Source organism: Dama dama, chromosome 27 (assembly GCF_033118175.1).
Source record: "Dama dama isolate Ldn47 chromosome 27, ASM3311817v1, whole genome shotgun sequence".
Taxonomy (NCBI): Eukaryota; Metazoa; Chordata; class Mammalia; order Artiodactyla; family Cervidae; genus Dama; species Dama dama.
This window is the reverse complement of record NC_083707.1, coordinates 42899193-42926953: the sequence shown is the minus strand read 5'-3', so window position 1 is coordinate 42926953 and position 27761 is coordinate 42899193. Positions and strand designations below refer to the sequence as shown.

General features: G+C 41.9%; 1 protein-coding gene across 2 annotated transcripts in view; it reads left to right on the top strand.

Moving 5' to 3' along the window:
* Positions 1 to 27761, top strand: part of PIEZO2 (piezo type mechanosensitive ion channel component 2) — a 243321-nt gene that overhangs the window by 62878 nt on the left and 152682 nt on the right. For both annotated transcript variants that reach the window (XM_061130738.1, XM_061130739.1), the window contains exon 3: positions 19531 to 19656. In XM_061130738.1, coding sequence (XP_060986721.1) covers positions 19531 to 19656 — 126 coding nt within the window. The remainder of the gene's footprint in view (positions 1 to 19530; positions 19657 to 27761) is intronic.

Sequence of the window (27761 nt, the reverse complement as noted above, 5' to 3'; positions counted from 1 at the left end):
TCAACAGATAATACATAATACATAATATAGTGGCAGGGCTTGGGAGAGGGTGTTGGAGAAACAGAAATTGGCATTTGAGCCTCTAGGAATTTAGAGGAAGTATGTTCCAGATGGGGTAGGGGGCAGCCTGCAAGGCCCGGCGTGGTCTGTCTGCATCCCTGGCCAGTCCACTCAGACCCTAAATATTTCCTCTGAAACAACAAATGCTGATCCTGCCTTATTTATCTCCTGTAAGATTTGTGAGGCTCAAAAATAACAAAAAAGTACATATTTAATAGATAGCTTACTACTTAAATAACACTCCTTCCAGAGTGTTATGTATTTTAATTGCAGCTGAAAACGACACGGATAGTTGGTTGTCATCTCCATTGTGCTGATGGGGACTTTGGTCAGAGAGATCCTGAGTTCTCACCACCCTTGTATAAAGGAGCTGAAAGCCTGGCACTGGTATGCAGTGGCCCCCCCACCCCGAGAAACCCCTCTTAGACCTACTTCCAGGAAGACAGAATCTGTGTTTGCAGTGGGTGTGTTGCACATCCACCTGGAGGCAAAATTGCTGTCAGAGTATCTCGGCTAAGCGAGTAAGTCCACTTCCGGTGATGAAACAGCTTATAATACCATCTGCTTTCTTACTTGTTTACCTGCTTGACTTCTTTGATTTTCTTTTGGGTTAGGTTTGTTTGGGTTTGTTTGCTTGTTTTTCAGTTTTAAAGATAACAAGAATTAACCCAAAGTGTAAGATGGAAGAACCCAGTTGTAGGATAGAACTTGCTTCTGAATGATGAATTCCAAGTGTTCTTAACGTTGCCTGCAAGCACTTGGGCTTCAAGAAAGGATTCGATTAGTGAAACCAGTTAATTGTCTAGAAAGAAAGGGCTCACTTAGTGAAACATCAATTGTCATTTTGTCTGTCTCTTTTGCTAACTTTTGTTTTGTGGTCAGTAGACCTGTGATTTTAATGTTTTCAAAACACCACTCTGCAGTTATTGAGCAGTTCAGACACTGCATGTCTGCTATGATCTTGTCCACAACTCTAACAGCTGTGAGACTTTATTGTTCTAGAAAACTCCAGCAATTCATTAGGGCCGGGCACAGACAGGAAGAAAGCAAGTCTGCAAATGTGTGAATCAAAAATACCTAATTTTGCATTTTGACTTGAACGAATGATGGGACATTATTGTACTCCCAGTGCCAGCTCAGTTTCAGCCGAGCAGGAATGTTCCTGGAGGAAACCTCAGGGGACAGACATTTGAATCATCAGATTCCCCGGAGCCTTAGTGTCTGTCAGTGATGCTGAGACACTGATGGGACCCATCAGGCAGAGAAGGGTCAAGGATGACAAATTCTATGGGATTACACAGAATATAACTAAAAGTCACATCTAATCTTTTAGCAAGTGGCCTCTTCCTGTGTTCTCTTTTCTTGCCAAGGGAAGAATTGTTTTCTGTTTTTGTTTGGTTTTAAATCAGTCCCCAAATTCCAAACTTTGAAAACTGGGAAACTGAAGCTTCTAACTAGTTTCATAGAGAAGCATTTTTTTAAAGAGAGAGTGCAATATTGGGTCAGATGTAGAATAGATAAACTTGGCCTCAAGTGAGTTCCTGCATTGGTGGCATCAGCACTTCTTGGGCTCGCATCAGGCGCATTGAGATACCTATTGCCTTCATGGATTCTCTCTCCAGTGATTGTAGTAAACAGGAAGTGATTCCATTATAGATTGTGATGAGTGCTGTGGAGAAAGTCAACAAGATGCTGAAATGGAAAGTGTATCAGGCAGCTTTTGCTGCATAACAAACCATCACATCTCAGTGACAATCAGGAATCATCATTTCTTGCCCACATGTGTGTCTCAGGCAGGAAAGGGAGGACATTTTGCCCAGCATGAGGCCTGGCCATATGAGGAAATATGTTCTTAGCTTCTGGGGATTAGATAGAGATTATAGAGTGTGGACATCTTTGGGGGCCATTATTATGTCAAATCACTTTTCAAATGGATAACGAACAAATAGAAGATTTAGTCAGAAAATTTTAGAATATGTGAATAACCTAATGTTTTAAAAGAATGTGTTGATAACCAACGTAAGGGAAAGACAAATATTATGTTTGTTTATAAACTAACAAGTAGGAAAGGATGGCTGTCTATTTTCTGGTTTAAAGATGTTTTCATGTGCATACGTGTGAGTGTGTTAGTCACTCTGTTGTGTCCCACTCTTTGCAACCCCATAGACTGTAGCCTGCCAGGCTTCTCTGTCCATAGTGTCATATAATGAAGAATATAAAGACATCAACCTAAAACACCGCCTGGACTGTCATCCTGGGCTGTCTCATGAAAATCAGAAATTTATATTTAAACTGCCCACACGAGTATTCATATCTGTCTAATTATTAAATAGAAATCAAGCTAGATTGAAAGTTGTTAGACTCTAGAGATGTGTAATAGACTTTTCACAATGTCTGGAGATGAGAGATGGGACCTACCAGGACTGAGCTCTGTGCTGAGGAAGTGGATGACCCCTGGACACTTGTTCATGAACCTGTTGTACCTGAGAAAACCTGATCAGTAGACTGTGGGTGGACATTTTGAGCTGATACTTAGATGTCGCCATGAAGCCCTTAAGGAATTTGAAGAAGATGCTGAAAGGATGTTCTGACATTCTAAGGAACAATTATTCAGATTTATACACCCTTGAAAATATTTTACCTTCAAGAATGGAGAGAAGCCCTCTAATGTCTCTCCTGGAACTTCTTTTTTCCCTTTTGCAAAAGAACAAGAATAATGAAACCATTGGTAGTGAACCTATTTCAGTTATATTCATGTTTATGTATTTTTTTGTGAACATAGATATATCCAGGATTGTGGATTTAATTTTTCTTGGGGATACAAGTCAAAGAGCACCTAACTGCGGTTTGGGGAGGGGCTGCTCCCTCAAAGGCCTTGGGGTGGGATCCCCTTTCTTATGCAGTTATAGCATCTGAACAGCAGAAAATAAATGATAGAAAAGAAATAGGAATGCCCATTGCAAAGTGTTCAGTTCTACTTAAAGTAGAATCCTAATTCTAATATATGAGCATTAAAGCACAATTACTAGCATATTTAAAATAAACATTATCCAAATATATGCAGCAATAAGGAATTTAGTAGCAATGGAAAGGAGATATTTAAATGTATATAAATATAAATACACTGCAAAATAAATAGAATTAACATGCATTTATGCCTCCTTGCAGAGCCCTGCAATACACCTTTCTCTGCTCCAGACTTCAGCGTTTTGGTTTGGCCTCACTGTGTGTTGGGCACATGGACTTGTGTCTGATAACAGTTTCATTTAATCACATAATAACTTTATTCTCCCTGATCCCTATTTTACCCCTCCTTCTCCCCTGAGGTAACCACTAGTTTGTTCTCTGTATCCATGAGTCTGCTTCATTTTTTGTCATATTCACTAGTTTGTTGTATTTTTTTTAGATCCCACATATAAGTGATACTATATAGTATCTGTCTTTCTCTGGTTTATCTGATAATCTTTAATTACTGGTGAAAAGCTGCACATTTGTTTGAGCCTTAAGCCTCTAGAATACCTTGTCACCCTTTCTGATATGTAAATCAATCATCTGTCCCCTCACCCCTTGGGAAACAGGAAAGCTTCCAGTGCAGGGACCTTGTGTTGTTTACCTTTGTCACCATGGCAACCAATATATTTCTGGTATAAACTGTGCAGCCATCTCGTGAATGATTAAGGGCTATGTGAATGATGGAGCTCTGAACCACAAAAGCAACATGGAAACTCAAAAGTCAGAGCTAGCTAGTGGTCCAGAGGTCAAAAGCCAGTGGACCAGAGAGAGATGGGGGTATGCAAAGACAGATGTGCATGGGCAGGCAGTTCCAGGACTGGGGTGGTCATCATTAGACATGAAACATGCAGGCAGCCAGGAAGGGGAGCCATCACAAGAATTAAGTAGTCACTGGTGGAATGACCTCCTGAAGAGGCAGGCCTGTGTTTGTTTTCTTTTTATTACTTTTTGGCCATACTTTGAGGCATGTGGGATCTTAATTCCCTGACCAGGGACTGAACCTGTGCCCCTGCAATGGAGGCTTGGGGTCTTAACCACTGGGCCACCAGGGAAGTCCCAGGCCTGTGTTTGACAATTGCTGTGACATCTCTTGGTTGGATAGATGCTTGGTGTCCTACTGTGCTGCCTGTCTCAGTGTGGGGACAGCATCTCAGTGACCAGCACAGGTCATCCCTGTGGCTGGAACACATTGCAGCCTCAGAAGGCAAAGCGAGTTTGGTAATTTTGTAGCTGATCTGAAGAAAGGAGTCCTTTTCTGAAGGGAACATTTCTAGATTCAGAGAGTATGATGCCTACTCAATGGTGGCTGGGAAAGCTTTGGGTAACAGGAGACCTGGGTTTACATGTTCCTCTCTATATGCAGGTATTGGCCACTTGTCAAATACACCCCATATCTGCCAGGTGAGGAGGAAGCTGTGCCTCTGAAGGCAGTCAGGGGCTGTGGAACTCTGCTGGGGGGTGGGGTGGGGGAGGTTATATTCACGCCTGTATTTGCTATTTCTGCACAATTTGGGATCCTGTAGATCTGAGTTGCCTGTTGTGTGATTTTCCTTCCCTGAAGAACTTCTTTTTGCATTCCTTACACAGAAAATCTGTTGGTTGCAAATCCTCTCAGTTTTTGTCTTAAAATGGCTTTTATGCTTGTCTTCATTTTTGAAGGACAGCTTCACTGGGTATAGAATTTTTGATTGAAGAACTTTTCTGTTTCAGCACCATGAATATGTCATTCCAACTTCTTCTGGCTTCCACAGTTTTTGGATGATGTCAGTCATATATCTTGTCATTATCCACTTTTAAATAATGTGTTATTTATTTCCAGCTCTTTTAAGCTTTTTCGCTTTTCTTAGACTTTCAGTAGTCTTGCTGTGATGTATCCTAGGGTGATTTTTCTTTGTTTTGTTGCCCTTGGGGTCCTTTGAGATTCTTAGATTTCTGTAAAGGTGAGAACTGGCTGCAAAGGACATGAAGGACATTCTGGGTCTTCTTGTGGTGGTTTCACCAATGCAAACATTTACCAAAACTCATTGCCCTTTACTCTTAGCATCTATTCATCTCACTGTATGCAGCCTAGACAAGTAACTTAAAGCTTTAACGCAAAAAAAGTGTAACCTATGGAAGCTAGATGTGTTGATTTTCCTTAATAAATGAGTCTATTAGAACTAAGTCTGGAGATTCAATTTGTCATTTCATTTCTGAGGACATTTTAAAAATCTCTGCACATATTTTATCTTCTAAATGATATAAGTTCTGGTTAAAATTAAAAAAAAATGGGTAATGTAATAAAAAAGAAAGATACTTTAAAATCACTTTCTAAACCATTAGGGGAGGGTCTTCATACTAAGAAGATGTGCTCAACAGAAAAGTAATCTATGAAACTGGAAGGGATACATCTTGAGATCTGTGTGTGTGTGTGTGTGTGTGTGTGTGTGAAATAGAGAGAAAGGAAGTTAAGGAGGAAGGAAAGAAGGAAAAGATGAATGAACTTGAAGGTGATGGGAAGGAGGATTGTGAATTTGGCTGCTCTATTTCATGGTAGATGTTGGGGTGTGGATGCAGGCCAGTAGGCTAACACTAGGTAAATTTTTGAGCTCAAGGAGTTGAATTCTGCAGAGACACTTCACTGTCATGCACTAATGTTCTGCTCCCCTCAGTCCTTCACTCTATGTCAACCACTGTAAATTAACATATGACTTCTTCAGTTCACCTGTGACATTCCTTCATCTGTTCAGTCATTCAACCAATACTTGTTGTGTGCTAACTGCCTGCAAAGCACTCTTTATGCATCAGGAGTACAGTGATCACAAGCAGGGCAAACAGGATCCTTGCACTTGTGTGCTTGTGTTTGTGTGAGAGAGAATCAGGTGATAGGAGAAATAAAGGTGATTGCAAGCAATGCACACAGCAGGGTCCTGTGACAAGGAGTCCCTGAGGTGACTGTGTCTACTACAGCTTATATAACCAATGAAGGTCTAAACATCACATCTCAGGCCTGAGCCAAAGGAACAGACAGGCCTGTACCATCTACAGACAGAAATTGCATTGACTTCTTGCCAGTTTCCTAGGTAGGTGAAAAAATACCATGGGAGTCATTGGATGAAAAATTAACAAAAAGGCTGGTTTTCCAAAGTGTGCTGGGCTCTTTCTGGGGAGAGAAGTTGAGGACAGTCTGTGCCTCTCCCTGGAGCCCCCTGTGTGGATGACTCACTGCCCAGGACTCAAGAGTGCAGAGAACAAAGAGAAGCAGGGCTGGCTGATGGCTGCCCCGCAGCCCTGCAGCCAGAGAGGGAAGCACGGGGCTGGGGAGATAAATACACCAGGTCATGAGGCAGTTAGTCATGGTCACCTGTTTGTGTTCCCCAAGGGAACAAGAGGGTAACAATACAAACTGTCTCTCCTGCTGGGCCAGCAGGACAGGAAGACTCCCAGCCAGCAAAGCTGGACATCTTACGCCCGCCAAGGGCAGATGTGAACACAGCTCGATGAGGCACGTGGATGGTCATTAGTCTGCACCTGTACCACTCCCTGGAGTGTGGAGACACTCCAGACTGAGGCTCTGACTCTCCATCAGTGTGAAGCTGGAGGCGGTGACTTTTCATGGCTAATGCACAATCAGTGTGGAACCAAACTGGGCTTCCTGGAAAGAAAGGTGAAAGGGAAGGACAGGGCAGAGTCCCATGGGGTAGCATGTAGGCCTTGTTTCATTGTTTTCCTAGAGGAACTGTGGGAGGGCTCCGTGCAGGAAGTTAACAGCTTGAAGAATGAGGTACTGCAGGAGGGCTCCATGCAGGGAGCTAACGGCTGGAAGAATGAGCAATTGTGGGAGAGCTTGGTGCAGGAGACCCAGGAGGTTAACAACCAAAAGAATGCTCCCTGAGATCAGCCGGCCTCCAGGGGAATGGACTCCATCACCTGGTGGTTTCCTCACTCGTTCCCATTTGCAGGTCCCTTGGTGCAGAATTCCACAAACGGGCCTAGTGGTTCAGCGACCCCTACAAGGTCTTCTGGTCACTGCTCTGGGAGCAGCTCCTCTCCCACAGTTTTCATGTCTTGTCACGTCCTTCTGGTGACATTGGATGGGATGTGCCGAGCACTGTGCTGACATTCAGGAGTGTTCCAAGGCTGTGACACTTCACTCCTGCCTTCTGGAGGCCTCTGGTCAATGTAGGTTGTCAAAATCTGTCCCTTAGGGTGACGTGTTGCTAAGGGCTATCGTCTAACAAAACCTCCTTACTGGAAGGTGGTGAGAATTTGGGGAGCAACGTGTTGAAGGGGCTTTCCTCCCCTGAATGATAAACTAAGACAACTGAAGTTCTCAGAAATGCGATCCATAAACCTCAAAATTGCTTTTAAAAAGTGCTCCCTCTGGATTTTGACAGCTTGTTTTGCAGAGCAGATTTTCGGTGTGTATTATTTATTTTATATTTTTTTCCTTCCATATCCTCTCTGACCCAACTCCTAAAGGCTGCTGCTTGGTTGAAAGTAAACGTGTGGACAACCAACCACACTTCTTATATTTTGAATCATCTTAAAAATGACTGAGGCTTTTATTCCCAAATGGCTGCCCTCTGCTACACCTGGGCGGCAGTGCAGTCCCTGAGGATTGAAGTTGGGGCTCTGAGTAGTCTGACAAACATGTGACACCCCAGAACCAGGGGTGACGAGGGCTAGGGTCTCCAGTCAGGAGCCACATCTGGTAGATATCTAAATTACTCCCTCTTTCTGCATGTTTTCCTCTGGACTTGGCAGGGTTTCCACCTATAGGGAAGCAGTGAGCAGTAAGGTTGGTCCCCGACTGCTGGCATCCCAGGGACTAACCACTGACAGCCCCTCCCCATGTGCCACGTGGAGACCCGGAGCTCCAGGCCTGGGCAGGGCATCTGTGCAGAAAGATGATGTGACAGTGGATGATCCATGCTCCACCTCACCTTCTCAGGCCTGGGAAGAGAAACACAGAGACTATCCAAAAACCTTGGACCCTTAGGTTCCAAGGGAGAGAGTTGTAACATGGTTAAAAAAAAAAGTAAAAACAGCAAAAAATAGTAGTAACCCTCTTCTGTTAGTCCTATAGGTAGTTTACCAAATTGGCCCAAAGCCCTAGCTCAGAGGTTTCACTTTTACATGAAAAGTTTTCCCAGCATGAGTAAATATCATACACGTTCCTGATGCCCCCAGCCTTATTCAGCCTCTGAAGGCTGTCCTGCCTCCAGGAGAAAGGATGAGGCTCATGGCCTCCAGGCAGGAAGGACAAGGCTCATGGCAGAGGAGAGTGGGGAGCTCTGCAGAGGGCAGGGCAGCTTCCTGACCCCTGCCTTTGAATCTTTTGGCTGAAGCCTGCCCTTGACTTCATGCAAAGGCATTGGCCACTCAACGAGAGGCCTCAGAGTTCATGCCCTTGGAAACGCCTTCCTCTCTCTGGGTGGGGCTGGTTAATTGATTGATTCCATGAAGAGAATTCTTCATCTCCACGTTGGATGTTTGTATTGGCCTGCTGTCCGCCAAACCCGCCCACGCAGGGCCGTGAGAATGTGCTAGGAAAGTCTTTTTCTTTGGGTGCTTGAACTTGAGTTATTCAATTTGGCCTCTTTTCCATAGTTCAGCCTTTCAGACTTTAGCAGGAAATTGTCAGTGTGCTTATACAACGTCCTGTGTGTTTTAATACATTTCTACCTGAATAGCTTTCTTTTTTCTCCCCTCTCATAGAACATCGCAACAAGACAACTACCTCATGACATTAAGAATCCAGTGTATATTTACAACTGGAGTTCTGAATGTTGGCCCAATTTCTTCTTGGAAATGGTGAAATTAGAGAAAGTGAAAGTGTGTGGTGGGTCCTCTCTGGGGAAGGCGGCCATGTGAAGGCCAATGGTGGGCGCCAGTGTTTACGACCTGGTCAGGCTGAATCAACACCTGCTTTGTTTGTTCCCTGTGAATGGGACTGACCCTCAGACATTATGGAGCCAGGGGGATGCCTGCCAGGCAATTTCTCGAGTATCAGAATTCAGTCTCTTGCTTTTCTAACTTGCGATCATTTTCCTTCAGCTTCTGTGGGGCTGGAGTACACAAACGACAGCCCCGGGGGCCAAATCTACCTCTGTGTGAAAGTCGCTCAGTTGTGTCTGACTCTTTGCGACTCCATGGACTATCCAGTCCATGGAATTCTCCAGGCCAGAATACTGGAGTGGGTAGCCTGTCCCTTCTCCAGCGGATCTTCCCGACCCAGGAGTTGAATCTGGGTCTCCGGCATTGCAGGCAGATTCTTTTCCAACTGAGCTATCAGGGAGGCCCAATCTACCTCTACCTATCAGTTTTTAAGATGATCTCCTTGAAAAAAATCAAGATAAATCATGACATTTTCATGTTAACCTGACTTCAAGATTCATTGCCCACAAATAAGATTTTATTGGCTCATGGCCTTTATTGATTTGTTCACATGTTGTCTGTGTGCTTTTGCACGGCAAGAGCAGAACTGTGTCCTCATTTAAGATCTTTACTGTCTTGTCCTTGGAGCTGGAGGATTTATTGATAGAATTTTTAATTCAGTTGAAATCTTTGGCTCCTCCAACCTATTTTCATGTCCCAGTATGTTTTTACATATATTGTTTCCAACTAAACAAAGCTGTTACTTCCAATTTCTGTCCAATTTTTACCATCTTTATGGTGTACCTGGCATTTCCTCTGCTCCTTGGTAGCATGTCTGATCTCAAGAGAGCACTGTATTCTTGTTCTATGCTAGAAGGCTGAAGTCTCAGCAAGGTGACTCTCACATAGGAGTCATCAAACAGTTTTGTTTGTTTATGAATAAATTAACAAATAAATGAACAGAATACAATTCATCAAAATATTTCTTTTTCTGTTTATGCTGCTCTTCTGGAATTCCTAACCACACATAAGTAGAATTCTCTCAGCCTACCCTCTGTGTCTCCCAGCTACTGTTTAATTTCTTCCTTGTTACTCTGTGTTGAGTTCTGGGTGAACTCTGTACTTCCATCCACTTCACTAAATTTATCTTTGCCTTGGTATCCAACCAAGCAATACATACAGCTTAGTGTATCTATTGATGTAATTCACTAACTATATGACTATGTTGTAGGTTTCTAAGACATATAGTTGCTTATTTCAGTGTCATCGTCTTCATTTCTGTTTGTAAAAAATAATTTCTTGTTCACAGTTCAAGATTTAATTAATTTATTTTTTGAGGTTCCCAAACAACTTAAAGTCATTCTCAGCGTGTTTCACAATTTTTAATATTTGCTTTGGTGAATCCATGTTCCAGTTATCTTTTCTGGCTTTATGTTCCTTCATATGTTTTTTGAAAATTTTTAATCTTTTGGCCATGCTGAGAGACATGTAGGACCTTAGTTCCCTGACCAGGGATTGAATCTGCCTCCCCTGCATTGGAAGTGCAGAGTCTTAATCACTGGACCATCAGGGGAAGTCCCTCTTCATATGCTTTTGAATCATGTTTTGTTTCCTCGTATTGAAAGAGAAGTTCTTCTTCTTTGTCTCATTCCTTCTGTCTCTCTCTGCTCTTCTTCAAGCCCTTCCTCCACACCTCTGTGCTCATCTGTCCTTCTGACTCATTTGTGTTTTTCCCACCTGGACCCATGGGGATGGAGAGTTAAGATGTGTCTTTGGATGATGCTGGGTATTTGGGCTTTCTCACTAGTCATACCTACAATCTCTCCCCTCTCTAAGCTCCTTATAAACCACAGAAGCTTTTCCAGCATCATTTTGAAAACTGGGGAGCTGTAACCCAAACCCTTGTTTTAATCAGTGATTCCTACAGTGGCCTCCTTGCTGACACTGAGCATGTAATGAAATGCTCCCCAGGAAGCCCACCTTGGTCTCCAGTGTCTGCCTCAAGGATGCCTGCACACAGCTTTTCATTTCTGTTCCATTTCTATCCTTAGAAATATTTATCTTGTGTGACTGACTGGTTATGTCTTTCTGGTGACCCTCTTCACATTTTACCTACCATCTCTACATGTTTAGAGCCAAGAAAGTAGTTCTTACCATGAACTACTCTGTCACCTGGAAGTCCCCGGCTCTTGGAATTTTCTGGAATTGGAAGACCCCCACAACCTCATGCTGTCCCACTTGCTTCTTGCCTCATAGATATTTAGCTGTGAGGTTCCTGTGAAGCTTTTCCTGTGCTGGAAAAAGTCCCTGCTTCTAGGATGCTTATGGCCTGCCTGAGGCCAATCAGTGTCTAGAATCAGAAGGCCCAGTGGCCCAGCATGCTGTGATCATGGCACCAGTCCCCCATGGATACTCCTGACTGTAGGCCTGCAGCTGGCTGCTCCCTAGGGACTGTCTTCACCTGTAGGAAGCTGCAGGTAGCACTCATCTTTAGGGACAGCCCACATCAAATTTCTGGTCCGCGATGGAGTGGGTGAGGTGCAAACACAGTCCTGTTGCCTCAGTCCTAGATATCTGTGAAGGGCCATTCCCACTCCAGGCTTCCCAAGGACCAGCTGAGGGCCCCCTGGAGCTGCTTTCCAGGCCAGCCCCTCGCTCCCCTGTTGTGTCCTTGCCTAGAGCTCTTCTCCCAGTAACTGTCTGCACAGCAGCTCCAACTCAGAGGCTGTCTTCTGGTAACTAGCCCAGGACAGCAACTCACATTATAAAATACCAAGTGTTAGATACAGACACTATGCAATTTAGGGGTCAGAGGGAGGTCCTTGTGATCAGGGTGGTAAGGAAAGATGTAGAAGCAATGAGACCTGGCCACAAGCGGTAAGTCTGGAAGCACGGGAGAAGTGGACACATGATACTGGAGGCTTCACATCCCCTTCCCTGGCCCCTCAGCCACCTCCCCCCAATCCTGCATACCCGAGCACTGTTTTCTCTCTGATCATATCAGCTTTGGTGTGGAGAAACTTTTGGAAGAGATTACAACACTTTAAAACTTATTAAGTAATAGTACCTAAAGCCAGAGTAATAAATGGTAGATCCAGATGGGAAGGGAGAGGGGAAAATATTGTTTTGGCTTCAATAATATGCCAACAACAAAACTGGAAATAGAGAACTGAGCTTTTGCAAGGGAGGATTAAGGGGCGGGGCACGGGGGAATTCCAAGTCCCACTTGGAGACATGCCGTGGAAGCTTCTGGTTCAGGCGGGAAGAATTCTGGGCGAATAAGCTCGTCTTTATTCTTCCATCGCTTCTGCAGTGTTCCCAGAAAGCCTCTCTGACTCATTCTTTTTAGCAGAAAAGGGTTCTGAGCAGTGCTAGAATGATGGCCTCGCTGAGATTTCAAACAGCATATGTGGTCAATGTGTATTTCTTCTCTCCATTCGTATTAGTTTTCTGCCAACGAAATGGTGCAGAACTTCCTGTAAGTCAGATGGTGAGTGTTAGCACCTTCTTATACTTAGCCTTGAAGCCTGACTGTCCAGTTTGTTTTGAAGTCGCAGCATGCTCTTTCCAGCTAACGCATGCTAAGTCAATTCAGTTGTGTCTGACTCTTTGTGACCCTATGGACCATAGCCCACCAGGCTCCTCTGTCCACGGGATTCTCCAGGAAAGAATATTGGAGATCCCCCTCCAGGGGATCTTCCTGATCCAGGGATTGAACCCACATCTTCTGTGGCTTCTGCATTGCAGGCAGATTCTTTTACCACTGAGCCACCGGGAAGCCCATCAAATAGGTATTTATATTCAATCTCATTTTGAAGAGACAGAGAAAAAAGTTTTATGTATCAACTTGCTTTTCACTTGTTCTGTCTGGAGCCTAAAATTATGAGCGATTCATAAAATAGAAATATTTGCTTTCCAAGTATTTTTTTCTAAATGCCATGTATATAGGCCACATGGTGCTTCTACTACGTCTTTCTAAATAAATTGTAGTCAGATAATAAAAGTATCTTGGGGAAGGCTAAAGGAGACTTTAAAAAGTACTTTAAAAAAAAAAGTCTTCAAACTCTGTATTTATACAGAATTTGCATTTAATTCATTAACTTTGGGGCTTCACTGGCAGCTCAGTTGGTAAAGAATCTGCCTGTAGTGCAGGAGACCTGGGTTCAACTCCTGGGTTGGGACGATACCCTGGAGAAGGAAATGGCAACCCACTCCAGTATTCTTGCCTGGAAAATTCTATGGACAGAGGAGCCTGGTGAACTACAGTCCATGGGGTCACACAACTTAGTGACTAAACCACTGTCCATAAAACCAGATCAGTGAATTTTTTTTGCTATTTCATTCTTACCACAAAGAAGATTGCACAAGGCTCAGAGCTCTTCTGGAAGAATTGCTCAAATAGGGGGATATGCATTGCTTCTTAATAAGAAAATTTCCAGATTAGCTTACCACCATGGGAATCATAGATCTTTCATATTAAAAGTCACCTTAAACATCACTTGAAACCATAGATCAGAAGTGGTGACTATAGCAATAACCTCTGAATTCTTTCAAGAGTGTAATAAATGAGGAGTTAGATTTATATTTAAATCCCAGTTCCTGGATGGAATCTATGGAGTAACTGTTGTCTTTTTTAAGGCTCTATTTGAGGAAATATATTAAAAATAAACAAAATCAATCAATAAAACCCAAGTTAAAGTTGACTGGAAAAACTCTACTTTTCCTCCTTGTTATTTATTCCTTCTATTAATGTTGAATTTCTTCTGCTTAATAACCGGAGAAAACAGTGTATAATTATGCAGGTTGATGCCGTGTCATGGCCACATGAATTGCCTATTTTGTGAATCTATTATCTGAGTTACTTTGAGAAATCATCCTGAAGTTATTATATATATATGTTTTTTATTTCTTATATGCCCAATTTTCTTATGATTCTCATTATGAATGATTATTTATTAGGTGGCATAGCTTTGGATAATTCATATTTCTTGTATAAATAAGAGTGACTACTCAAAACACATGGGCAATGTAACACCCTCAATTATTCCTGTGCACACAAAATACTTTGAAAACCAGGAAAACAGATCATTTCTAGAAATACCATGAGTTAATTGGAGCATGGCTGTAATTGGAGTGTGTGTATGTGAATGTGTGTGTGTGTGTGTGTATGTGTGTAAGAGAACAAATATCTTTTTACTCTTTCCTGTTGCTCTTACTTATGACTGGAGTTCCACATTTCCCTTTCATTGCCCTTCAGCCTGAAGAAATTGCATTCGTGCTTCTTTTAGAGCAGACCTCCAGGTGACAAATACTCTCAGTTTTCCTTCATCTGAAAATGTTTTCATTTACCGTCATTCCTGAAGGATGTTTTCACAGGGTATAGAATTCTGGGTTCGTAATTCGTTTCTTTCATAACTTTAAAGATGTCATTCCAGCTATCCTGGTCTTCATCATCTGTGATGAAAAGCACGTAGTAACTCAAACTGCTGTCCCCCTGTGTGTAATGTGACATTTTCTTCTCTCTGCTTTCAGAGTTCTTCTTTTCCTTGGGCTTCTAGCAGGTTGGTTATTCTGAGTCTGGCATGATTTTTTCAAGTTCTTCCTTTTTATGATTGGATGAGCTTGTTGAATGTGTAGATTATGTCTTCAAAAAATTTGGGGAACTTTTGATTATCATCCAATCTTTTTTCTGCACTAGTCTCTCTTTCCTCCCCTTCAGTAAACCTAATGACAGAAATGACTCAAACATGGACCTTTAATCCTTCAATCTGAGGCCTGAGAACCTATGAATTTTTTCCCAATGTTTTAATCTCTGATACTCACAGTGGATAATTTCTATTAATCTCTTCAAGTTACTGGCTTATTTCTTTATCATCTCTACTATTGAGCCCATCAAGTGACTTTTAAATTTCAGATACTATACTTTTTTCAATTCTAAATTTCTCTTTTTTTCTGTTTCTCAATGGACAACTTCCATCTTTCCATTCATTTCAAGGTTGTTTACCTTGAGCTCGTGGAGTGTGGTTGTAATGGACGTTTTAAAATCATTTTCTAATAATTTAAACATCTGGATAATTTCAAGGTTGACTTTATTGTCTTTTCTCCTGGGACTTGGTCAGATTTTCCTGGTGTTTTCTATGCCAAGTAATATGGGTTTATATCCTGGTCACTTTGAATATTATGTTATGAATCATTGGGTCATCTTAAATCCTCTGGAGAAACTTGTTTTTTTTTTTTTTTCCCCTTTGTTTCTCTGCTTCCAGCAGGCAATCAGTCTGGTTGGTTTCAGCTCACAAGCTTTGTCTCACTTTTTGTGACTGGTGGTTCCAATGTCAGTTAGTTCTCAAAACTTTGCTTTTCCATTTGGGTCTGCCCTGCACACACACCCCTCAGGGGTCAGTCTGGGACCCATGTGGTTCTTTATATTGTAGTTAAGTTCTCAAGGCTCCTTTGGGTCTGTTGCACACATGTGTAGCTTGCAGGTAAGACCAGGACTTGTACTAGTTTATAACAGAATTAGAGGATCCCCATTTAGTCTTCAGCTCTTGAGACCCTGTTCCCCAGTTCCCCTGGTCAGAGAGATGGAATGGGGTGGGGGAGACTCAATATCTTCAGGGCAGGAGACAGTTTGAAGCCAGGAGTCTTTGGGGCAGAATCAGGAGGGAAAAAAAGCATTTTGAAAGAGTATATATTTGATGGTCTTATACTCCAGTTAATTAATTTAGTCTTATTGTTAGTTTGGAAGAAGTTATAGGGTTGGAGCAAGATAGATACAACAAAGTCCTACTCTATAGCATAGGGAATTGTATTCAATATCTTGTAGTAACTTACAATGTAAAAAAAACTCAAAAAGAATATATGCAATGTAAAAATCAATTAGCCAATTGATCAAATTTTCTATGTTTTAAAAGACAATCTTATATAGGCAAACATCCTTCAAAAGTAAAAAAGGAAGAAGTAATAGAGGAAATGAGTAACAAAAAGCTATGACATACAGAAAAGCATAGCAAAATGACAGAAATGTATCCTTATCAGTAAGTATTTTAATATAATTGGATTAAACTCTGCAATGAAAGGTAAAGGTAGCAGAATGCATAATCAAATATAACCCAATTATGTATTTTCTGCAGGAGATTCATTTAAAATCCAAAGAAGAGTTGGTTGAAAGTGAAAGGATAGATGTCCTATACAAATAATAATCAAAAAAGTACTGAGGTGGCTACATTAATATTTGACAAAATATATGTTGAGTCAAAAATCATTACAAAAAGACATTGTATATTGATAAAAGTTCAATTCAAGAAGATGTAACAATTATAAATGTTTACTCAACAAACAGCAGAGCCCCAAAATATATGCATCAAAAAAATTGGCAGACTTAAAGGGAGAAATAGATAATCATACAGTAATAACTGGCTATTTCAATAGCCTACTTTGAATACTGGAGAGAACACCTAAATAGAAGAATGACAAAGAAAAAGAAAACTTGAACAATACTATAAACCAACTAGGCCTAATAGATAAATATGAAACCTTCCACTCAACACTAGGAGGATATACATTATTCTCAAGATTATATGAAATATGCTTCAGGGTGGACCATATTTTAGATCATGAAAAAATTCTCACGAAATTTAAAAAGATTGAAAGCATATAAAGTATTTTCTCAAAGTACAATAGAATGAAACTAAGAAATTAATAACGGAAGGAAAATTAGAAAATTCACAGGTCTATGGAAATTAAACAATACATTCTTAAACACCAGCAAGTCCAAGAGATAACTACAAGGGAAATTTAAGATTATTTAAAGGATTTCTCCAGTGGTGCAGTGGTTAAGACTCTGTCTGCCAATGAAGAGGACAGGTTTGATCCCTGGTCAGGGAAGATTCCATATACCATAGAACAACTAAGCCCAGGTGCCACAGCTACTGAGCTTGAGCTCTAGAGCCTGTGGGCCGCAACTACCAAGCCCATGTATTGAAAACCACACCTGTGCTCTGCAACAAGAGAAGCCACCAGAATGAGAAGCCCACGCACTCTGAAGAGTAGCCTCCCACTCACCACAACTAGAGTAAGCCAACACAAAGCAATGAAGACTCAACACAGCCTTAAATAAATAAATAAAAAAATTTTAAATGGTATGAAGAGAGTAATCCATACATATATATGGAAACAAAACATAACATGCTAAAACTTACTGGATACACAAAAGCAGTGTTCACAGGGGAATTTATAGCTGTAAACAACCGTATTTAAAAAAAAGAATGATCTTAAATCAATAACCTAGACTTACACCTTAAGGAGTGGAAAGGAGAAGGGCAAATTAAACCTCAAACCAGCAACAGGAAGGAAGAAGTAAAGATGAGAGCAGAGCTAAATGGAACAGAGACTGGAAAAACCGTAGTGAGAATCAGCAAAACCAAAAGTTAGTTCTTTGAAAAGTTCAGCAGAATTGACAGACCCTTAACTAGACTTGAAAATAAAAAATGAGACAAAATGAAGCATTTTAGTTATATTTATAACAGTTTAGACCTTTAAGCTTCAACTTTAAGGCCAATTATCTGTTCTTTTCAGGACTTACAACTGATTGAATGGACCCATCCAGATCAATGAAAAGCATGTTAAAGTCAGTTCATTACAGACTTTAGCAGTATCTGTAAGCTCACAGCGACATCTGATCAGTGTTAGATTATACTGACACCTTGACAAAGCCATTACAATATAGTTTTGTTTGCTAATTTATGCTGTATCTTGCTTTCTGTTTGATTATTGCCAACACAGAGGAGCTATACTTACTTTTGCAAGATGATGTTGCATCTGAATCATTTTTGTGTATTTTTTCTAATAATTGGCCTGTGGATTAAGTTTGACATCCTATATTGATGATAAGATCATCTGCAAATGATTCCATTTGATCACATTACTGGCAAATAATTGTAGTTATTACAACTCTTCTTTCTTTTTCTTATCTTACAACACTGGCCAGTATACCTAGTGATATAAGTGATGAGGGTTTCAGGTGTCCTTGGTGATTCTCTGATATTAATACAACTATGTCCACAATTCCACCAGAAACAAGATATTTGCTTTAGTTATGGTATAAATTCTTTATTATCTTAAGGCCATTTCCTCCTATTCTCAGTCTTCAGAGTATTACATTGTCATCAACAGATTTTGAACTTAATAAAATTCTCCTATGTATCCATTAATAAAATCATCAAGTCAGTCTACCAGTGTATGACTTAACATTACAGATTTTGTTACTATTAAGCCACATTTGTTTTTCTGCAACAAATCTTCTTTTGATGTATTGTATTTTTTAAATTTCAGATTCCTTTTTACTGTCTATATATTTGACTTGAACTTTACCTTTAAAAAATTTTTTTACAATGGGTCCTTCTAGTTTATCTCTGTACATGTTGATCCCAAACTCCTAACTATCTTGCCCACCACCCTGCTTCTCCCTAGTAATCATAAATTCATTCTCTAAATCTGTGAGTCTGTTTCTGTTTTGTAAGTAAGTTCATTTGTATCATTTTAAAAATTTTAGGTTCCACATATAAGTGATGTCATATGATATTTGTCTTTGTCTGACTTAGTTCACTTAGTGTTTATTGTATCTTACTTTGCTATTTCAGCTGGTGAGCAAATACTGTTTTCAAATAATTTGTGTCTATATTCATAAGTAAAATGGCCTTATAATTTCCTTCACTTTTCTAGCCTTATTTAATTTTGAAATTAAACTTACTCTAAATTGTAAAATGTTTTAGGCAACTTTCCTTCTTTTTCTACTCTCTGGAACTACTTTTATAAGATAGGGATTATCTGTTCCTTCAAAGTTGGCAGAACTCCCTTATAAAGCTTTCTGTACCAGAGGATTTTTAGTGTTCCCATTTTGTGGTAACATATCCTATGATAACGGCCTCCCGGGGGTGCAGTGATAAAGAATCCCCTTGCCAATGCCAGAGCTACAGGAGATGAGGTTCAAATCCCTGGGTCGGGAAGATCCCCTGGAGTAGAAAACGGCAACCCACTTCAGTATTTGTGCCAGGATAATCCCACGGACAGAGAAGCCTAGCAGGCTTCAGTCCATGGGGTCTCAAAGAGTCAGACACGACTGGGCACGCAAACATGCAAGCAAGCATCCTGTGATAAACACATTTTTAATCAGTGTTAATCATATAATTTTATAAAGGTAATAAGTTGCTTTTAGCTTTAAACTAATAATTAAGAGAGTCACTATTATATTTCATGTACTTTTGAGTCATTCTATAGAACAGATTGCTGTGCTGTGCTTAATCGCTGAGTCGTGTCTGACTCTGCTACCCCATGGCCTGCAGCCCGCCAGGCTCCTCTGTCCATGGGGATTCTCCAGGCAAGAACACTGGAGTGGGTTGCCATGCCCTTCTCCAGGGGATCTTCCCGACCTAGGGATCAAACCCAGGTCTCCACGTTTCATGCGGAGTCTTTACCGTCTGAGCCACCAGGGAAGCCCATAGAGCAGATTATGTAGACACATCTTCTGTGTGAACTTGTGGGAAGGTCAGAATGAGTGTGGTCGTCCCAGCCTTGCTCACATCTCCGTGCTCTCCTCCCCAGGACACACGGGACGGTTGTTAAAGTCTCTGTGCTTCACCAGTCTCTCCTTCCTGCTGCTGCACATCATTTTCCACATCACGTTGGCGAGTCTGGAGGCACAGCACCGCATCGCACCTGGTTACAACTGTGAGTATGATGGGGCCTTTTTATCATGCTGTGAACGTGCCTAACAACGCTATGTGTTGTGACACTCATAGAAATCTAGGCAACGATTACATTAAAAAAAAAAAAAAAAAAAAACTGTGGCAGTTTTTGGCCATTTGTGAACCTCATGCATTATAAATATGTACAAAGAAATTCATGTGCCTTGACAGTGGGGTAATGTGAATAACTTAATTAATGCATCTTCAACACAAATTAGCTACTAGACTTCAATCTGTATGTAACACACTATGGCTGGGTATAGTCTAAAAAAAAAATTGAGATTTACATATAGACCCTAGACCTTTCATTACAGCTAGTGAGATGAGACAGGCACAGTATGTACCAGGATAAATAAGAGTATAAAAGCTAAATAACATTATACAACAGTGACCTCAATCCACTTTTAAAGCATAATGTAAGATTTCGCTCATCTTTATGGGGAAAAAGTGAATGACGGTTTCTTTTTCAAACTGGGATTACTTTTTGCTATTCATAATGAAATGATATATCTTACACATGTTATATTTTAAGGTTTTGATCTGAAAAAGTCAACACATATATGCTTTATCTAGGTTGGATCATTTTTCTAAAATTAATCTACTATCAGATAAGTTCTACTCCTGTTTTTGTAGGATGTGTTTGTCATTTGGAAAAAAAAAAAGGATTTAAAAAGATGGAAAACAATCCATATGTTTTAAGTTAAACCTGAAGAAACCCTGAGATACTTGGAAAAGACTAAATTAATAGTTTTAAGTTGTCAGTTTTTCACTGAGGAACTTGTTTGTGGGTTTGAAATTTCCTGATCTTTCCTAAGTGCAAGCACAAATGAAGTAAACCCACCCTTCCCAGTAAAATAAAAAGAGATTAAAATTATTCATGGATCAAAGAATATTAGCATAAATGTAGTGAGAGATTCTTTAGTAAAATCCAGAGTTATAGATTATTCAGTATCTCTCACTGCATAACTTTCAGAGAGCTAAACTTCACAGAGCTAAGTTAGTGTTCATTTTGGCCATTTTATTAAGTGCCCAGGTCCTTGGATAGTAATGCCTATCAAAGTGATCCTTTGTTTAAGATCTATGAATTAAGATATGTTTTAAAAAAGACTTAGAACTCATATACTGTAAAATTCACCCATTTAAGGAATGCAACTAAGTGGTTTTTAGGTTGTGCACCCATTACTACTGATTCCAGAAACCTCTCATCACCCCAGGAAGAAACCCTGCACCCATGAACACTATACATCCTTCTTTATCTCTCCATGCATTCCTAGGCAACCACTGATTTACCTTCTGACTCTAGTAGATTTACCTGCTCCGGGCATTTCATCCAAACAGAATTACATGATGTCTGTGTCTGACTTCTTTTACTCAACGTAATGTTTTCAAGGTTCATCTATGTTGTAGCCTATGTTAGGACTTCGTTCCTTTTCGTGGCTGAATAATATTTCATTGTTACAATGTGGTTTTAATGTCTGATGAAAGTCACATCATTATTAAAAACTTGATAAAATACAATGTTTAAATAATGGTACTTTAGTTGTATTATTAATACGATAGGAAGCATTTATTACACTTGGCCAGATTCAGGTCTTTTTGAACTTAGTAGAAATGTTAGCGGTGATATTTTTTACTGTTCCTGAATCAAAAATCCTTTGGGTAGGTCTTAAGCAGGCATTCCCAGAGCCAGAAGGAGGGATTTTTTAACCGTAAGTATTTTCTGAACAGCTTGCTACCTTCCCCACAATAAAAGCTGAATTTGAAGCAAAAAAGGTAGGTGTGAGAGGAAGAACATGGAAAAATTATTTGATTTATTGCATCCAGATGAGATTCCATAATCCAATTATATAATGTTATATATTCTGTATATATAATGTTTTGACATCAACATTTTATTTTCTTTCTCTTGAGTAATAACTCATACCATGGCAATGTGGAAAATAAAATATCTCTTTGTTTTAAAAAAGGATTCATAAATAATAAGTTATCTTTACCACTGAAAGTATTTAGTTACAAGATATATTACAACTGATCAGATTTTTCAAACTTGAGTTTACAAATATATAGCTTGCCTGTATCTGCTAATACTGTTTGGTGCTGAGTGTTGTTGTAGACAGAACTGTGCTGAGGGTATCTAGATTAGGATGTGAACACATAATTTTCTCTGGTCCAAAGTCTAGGTCTTTCTATTTTTATTCAAAATAGTATTTGCAATAGTTCTACAAAGGTCAAAACAAAAATGAAATGTGAAATGCTAAGACTGTATTCCATTTTTCACATTTACAAATGAATTTACTGTATGTGGAGGAGCCTCTCCTATAAGGTATAGATAGAGACAGAAAGACATACAGACTAAAAGCACACACATACACGTCATACATCTCACACACACACACACACACACAGAGATCACACACATAGAGATCGGACATCACACACATACCCCACACATACACAGATCACACACATAGCACACATCGTGCACACACACATCACACACATACAACATACACATAGATCACACACATATTACACACCCTACACACATACCACACAAACACACACGCACCACACACACATACACATCACACATCTCACATGCATACCACACACACATGTCACACACACATCACACACATATACATGCCACACACAAAGCACACACACCACACACATAGATCACACACACATCACACACACACACACACCACACATATACCACACGCACACCTCACATGTGCACACATAGCAGCTTGTACCTGTGTTTTCCCCTTCTTCCCAGGCCAGAGTCCACATTACTTAGACCCTTTGGATGGAACCTATGTTGGTGTCCTGGGCTGCCTTGCTCAGTGGTGAAAGTAGAGACCAGTCAGATCTGGCCTCTTGATGTATCTCTTATTGGCCATTCCCTGCAGCACAGTCTTGGAGAGTCAGACCTGCCTTTCCTAACCTCACAGCTGAATATGTGGGCTTCCAGACACAGTATATTCCTAGGGATCATTCTATTCATGCGCAGTGCCTTTTGCTGTTACTCTTCACAGAGATGTGTCTTGAACATGTCCAAATCTATTATACTGTCCTTCTTTCCTTTTTGACGTCTCATATAAAAGCTCTATTCTCTTCCACCCACGTCAATATAATAGAAATCTAACAGTAAACTTTGTTCCTAACAAGTTAATTTCTACTTTGAAGCTTATTTCCACAAAAGTGGATGTTCCAATGTGAAGTTCCGGCATTTTTGAGAAAGTCACCACAGAGACAGGAGATGCAAAAAGAATGAGTTAGAGAAGGGATGTGAGCCCCATGGGCATCTTGAGAGTGAGTCTACAAAGAGAAATCACCAGTGTCTTGTAAAAACCAGTGATGCTGCAAAGCATCGGTGCACCAGGTCTACAGAGTTTTTTTGTTCAGCTTCATGTGCAGTGTTTAAAAATCATACATTCTTGAAAAGGGATAAAAGAGGAGAGCAAACAAACTTCAGAGCTTTGCAAACTAGTTTAGTCCAAGGTTGACACAGACCAGGTTTTCAGCCTGGAGCATTTTTTAATGATCAAGTTATATAAACTCTTGAAAAACCCTGTCCCCGTGGTAATGGAAACACTGACTTTTCATTTGGGGCTGACTTCACCTTATTCGTGTTATTGTTTCTCTAGCATTTGCAGTTTCGATTACACCATCCGAGCTGTAAACACAAACTCTGCTGTTTTGATATTCCACATTTGACGTTCCGCCTTCTTTTGGCATCCGTAGATGTAAAGTAGCAAAACTTCAAATGAAAAGGCAGAGAGTGCCTGTGCCGTCTGAATGCATCCTCTGTGTGCCAGAGTTTGTCAAATTAAAATGAAGGAACCCAGACATGTCCGGGTTCCCCATCTCACTCAAGTGGTCTTCAGACTCCAAACCACTGAGTGCTCATTTATACGTGTTTAATTTGGTGTTCTAACAACTCCTCTCCCTGTCTAACACTCACATGCCCTCAACCTCGTTATGGCAAAAGCTCCCAGGATCCCTCAGGAATCTGAGCCGTGAGTCTGGTGACAACGGTAGCCTTTATAAATATCCAGCCATTGGAAGTTCTCTCCCCCAAGAGCCCTGTGAACAGCCACTGGCAGCAGTAAAGGTTGTTTCAGACCAGCCCAGTTAGTGCTTGGCGGCTGGCGGGTTTGTTAAAGATGCCATTGTGCAGAAGGGGGACCTGCTGCCCCGCCCCTCCCCCTTCACTTCCAGGTAAGTGAGGAAATCATTGGGGGGGGGGGGGCGGCGAGCGGCACCTCTGTAAATTCTCCTCAGACACGTGTTGTGCAGCTTACTAAAATATTTTCATTCCATCAAAACTGGACTGTTTCAGTCATGTCCTGCCAGAGCCGGTAGAAGCAGTCTGTCTGCCTCGGTGATGGACCTGCGGGGGTTGGGAAGCAGGGGTGGGGTGGGGGATGCAGGTCCCATCTGGATGATGCAGGGGCTGTGCTGAAGCAGGCTGTTGATTGAAAGAAACGTTTGCTTCCGGACCGTGAAGGGAAGCTTTGCGGTGATGACGGCTACTCTGAATAGAGCCTCTCCTGTCATTGTATCCCTCTTCTAATTAACGCCTCCTTTCTCCTTGTTACAAATGGGCTGTGGTATCCTTTGCACAGGGCACTCCACGCACACAGTCCCATTCAATTTAGAGCCGACCTGACCATGCAGGCTGGGCCTCAGCAGGTGAGTGGCCGCTCTCTTCCGGGCTGGATCCATCTGGAGATGGGGACCCAGCTTGTTCCTGCACAGAGGCCAGTCTGATGGCCAAGTCTCGCCTCTGCAGAGCAGGGCCACACGTGATCTCTCTTCTCTGGGAACTTGTAGCGCCAAGTCTGGACCTGCAGCTGAGGTGGGGTGAGGAGGGGTGGAGATGGGGCGGAAGGTGGCTTTGAGGATGGAGATGGAGAGCCCAGCTGAGAGGGTGAGAGAGTGGCCGGAGCCACTGCCGTGCGAGCCAGGATCTTTTCTGATCTCTCTGCTCCTTGTTGTGGAATCCCCTTGTTTATAACCAGTTTGGGATTATTTTCTCCACTGTACTCTCTGCATGTGTGCAAGCTTGGTCACTCAGTCATGTCCAACTCTTTGCAACCCCATGGAATGTAGTCCGCCAGGCTCCTCTATCCATGGGATTCTCCAGGCAAGAATACTGGAGTTGGCGGCCATTCCCTTCTCCAGGGGATCTTGCCAACCCAGGGATTGAACCCGGCTCTCCCACACTGGCAGGCGGATTCTTTACCATCTGAGCCACCAGGGAAGCCCATTGTACTTCCTAAGACTCTGGATTAGTGCAATTTCAAAGGGTTTAAGTAAGAGCTTCTGGTGTTCAGTCCATGATTTTCTCTTCTTTGGAGATTTGTCCTCGTAATGAATTGCATATTTTTTTGCTTCTTTCAGTTGCTGGGTTCATTGTTAAATCTGTTTTACCCTGAGGGTCAGTCCCCTCAAATCAGCTGCTTTCTTCTCCTTTGGAGGGAGGGGCACCTAGGGTTCCAACTTTTCTCATCCTAAGAGCTTGGAAGCCACTGACCAAGAGGTTATTCTAGGCCTCAGAGGTACTTTCTCCTACTGCCCTTCAATCCTCAAAGCACGAGGGTCCCAATGCTGTGACCCAGCATCTGAAACCTCAGCAGATGATGGAAACACTCAGGGCCAGTCGTGGGTCTGGGAAGTGGGCATCCCTTCCTGACTGACATGGGATGAGCATGGAGTGAGTGAGTAGCATCCCCTGGGTGCCCTGTTTCCTGGAACCCACACTGACTTGTCTGTGGAACCTCCATCCCCACTTGGTGCATCCTAAGTCTTGCTGGTCAGAGACAGGGCCTGAGGTTTACTGAGTCACCTGGTGGGTCCATCCTCCTAAAATTAAGTCCATTTCTTTATCTTCCTTTTTATGTCTTCACTGGACATGGTACTGTGGAAGCAAGAGCTGATGCTTATGAAACGAGAGACAAAATACTCAAGAGGACACTGGCCTCCCTTGCTCTGAGAGCCGTTTTCTGGCCCCTTTCTGCTGCCTGCATCCTTGTGAGTCCTGACCGGGGGGCTCTGGAGGGCGGCATCTGGCAGCATCAGCTTCCTCTTGACGCTGTCATGCTCCTCTCCTCTGCCAGCTCCTGAAAGCAGGATCTGCCCCAAGATACAACAATGAAAGCAAAAACCTGGACCAGGTTGTCAGCTTTCTCCTGGCCCTCTGTGCCGTGGTGAGGACCACTCTCTGATTTTCTCTTAAGGGAAGTAGTTTAAAAGCTTCTGGATTGTATGTACACCTTCCGCTCGCATATATTATAAAAGAAATTAGCCTTAAGTGGTATTTCCCGCAGCCCCCGATAATGGAGGCAGATTGCTTTTCAGCTCACTGCACATGGACGAATGTGACCACTGAGAGGAGTCTGATGTGCAGCAGCGAGGCAAAAGACCCTCAGTCTGGACCTGACCTATGATCGGTAGACCTTGGTGGACAGCATGCTGAAAGCGAACTCTGATGACCTGCTACAGATGAGTCCATCCTCCTAGAATGATGGACACAATTAGTTTTTACTGGCCAGAGCTAGACCCAGGCAGGGGGGGTGAATAGGGGTGGGTAACGCTGTGGGGAAGAGACCCCCTCAGGGTGAAAGTCTTGCAGGCCAGGGCTGCTTGGTGTCCTGGTTCACTTGCAGTGATGGCTGTTGAGCACTGTCTGCTTTTGTCATTTATCAGCATTTCTTCCAGGACAGTATCTCATTTTACAGGAGAAACATTTTTCATGAGAATTTTTATACTATCTACTATATGTGTGAACTTAGGACCTTGGGGGACTGTGGGAAAGTTGTTCGTCTTTGTGCCTGAGTTTCCTGGACTGTAAAATGAAGGTGATGTGGTCACCATCTCACTGGGTGGCCGTGAGGTTCACAAACACGGGCCGTGCACTTGAGTACAGTGCCTGCCCCATAGCAAGTGGTCTGGGACTATCAACTATTATTACTGCTATAGTTAAAGTTGCTGTCATTATTAGAGGGGCAGAAATAACCCAGAACCAAATTGTATATAAATTATACACAGTCCTGTGGGTGAAGCTTGGCAGAAAGGTGACAGAGATAAAATAGGATGACTTTGTTGTTTGGGGACCACTTTTGCATGGGTGGGTTCTCATCTTCTGGGCCTGTGAGTGCAGCTCCAGGGCGGGGACATCCTGTCCCTGCCCAGCCCGACTCCCTGCCCCGGATGCACACTGTACATCTTACTCTGTAGTGCTTACCATCTCCCTTCTTTTCAGTTCATAAGGAAGTAGGAGAAAGACATGTCCACTTGAAGGCTTTTATTTCTTTCTAAAAATGATCTATCAAATAAAGTCACCTGGTGCAAAAGGAAACTCTGGTTTCCACTTGGATTTGGGGACATTGGGAGTATAACCATGGAAGACAGAGCTGGCCTTAGAAGCAGCGAGGAGGGGAGAGGAGGTGGGATAGGTGGGTGGGTAGGCCTGATGGATACCTGGGTGGGTGGGGAGAGAGGTCCGCAGTGAATGATGCCCCGGCCAGTCTCCTCAGGCCCCTCTGCTCCCACCCACACCCTTCGAGCTGGCTGCAAGATCCAGGAAATTCAAGATGACTTGGGATCGATTGTATTTGCTTAAATAATAATTTCCCTACCCTCAATTTCATGATGCAGCATTTCTAGTGTAAATTATTTACCATAAAAGCTCTAAGGCTAGTCTGTGTGGTATGGGAGTAAACTCAACCTCAAAATTATAGATGGGCAACATAAAGCTGTAACTGTGTGTTTCCAAACGCCTGGTGTGATGGAAGGGTAGTTCAAGGGCATCAGGGAGTATAGCTGGGCCAAGAACAGTCATGACATTCTAGGAAGTAGTAATTGTAAGACAGTTTAGTTATTCTTTAGACTCATTGAACAGGTGTGTATTGTAGGACCTAGGCATGTGGACTCATAAATAAAAAAACATTTTTCCTATAAACAGAATTTTGGATTCAGAAAATTCCTCTTGATTTCATGTATTGAAAATATATTTGAGGGACATAGAAGACTGGCAAAGAAGTTGCTAGTTCAATTTATCTCTTATGTTAATGTTTA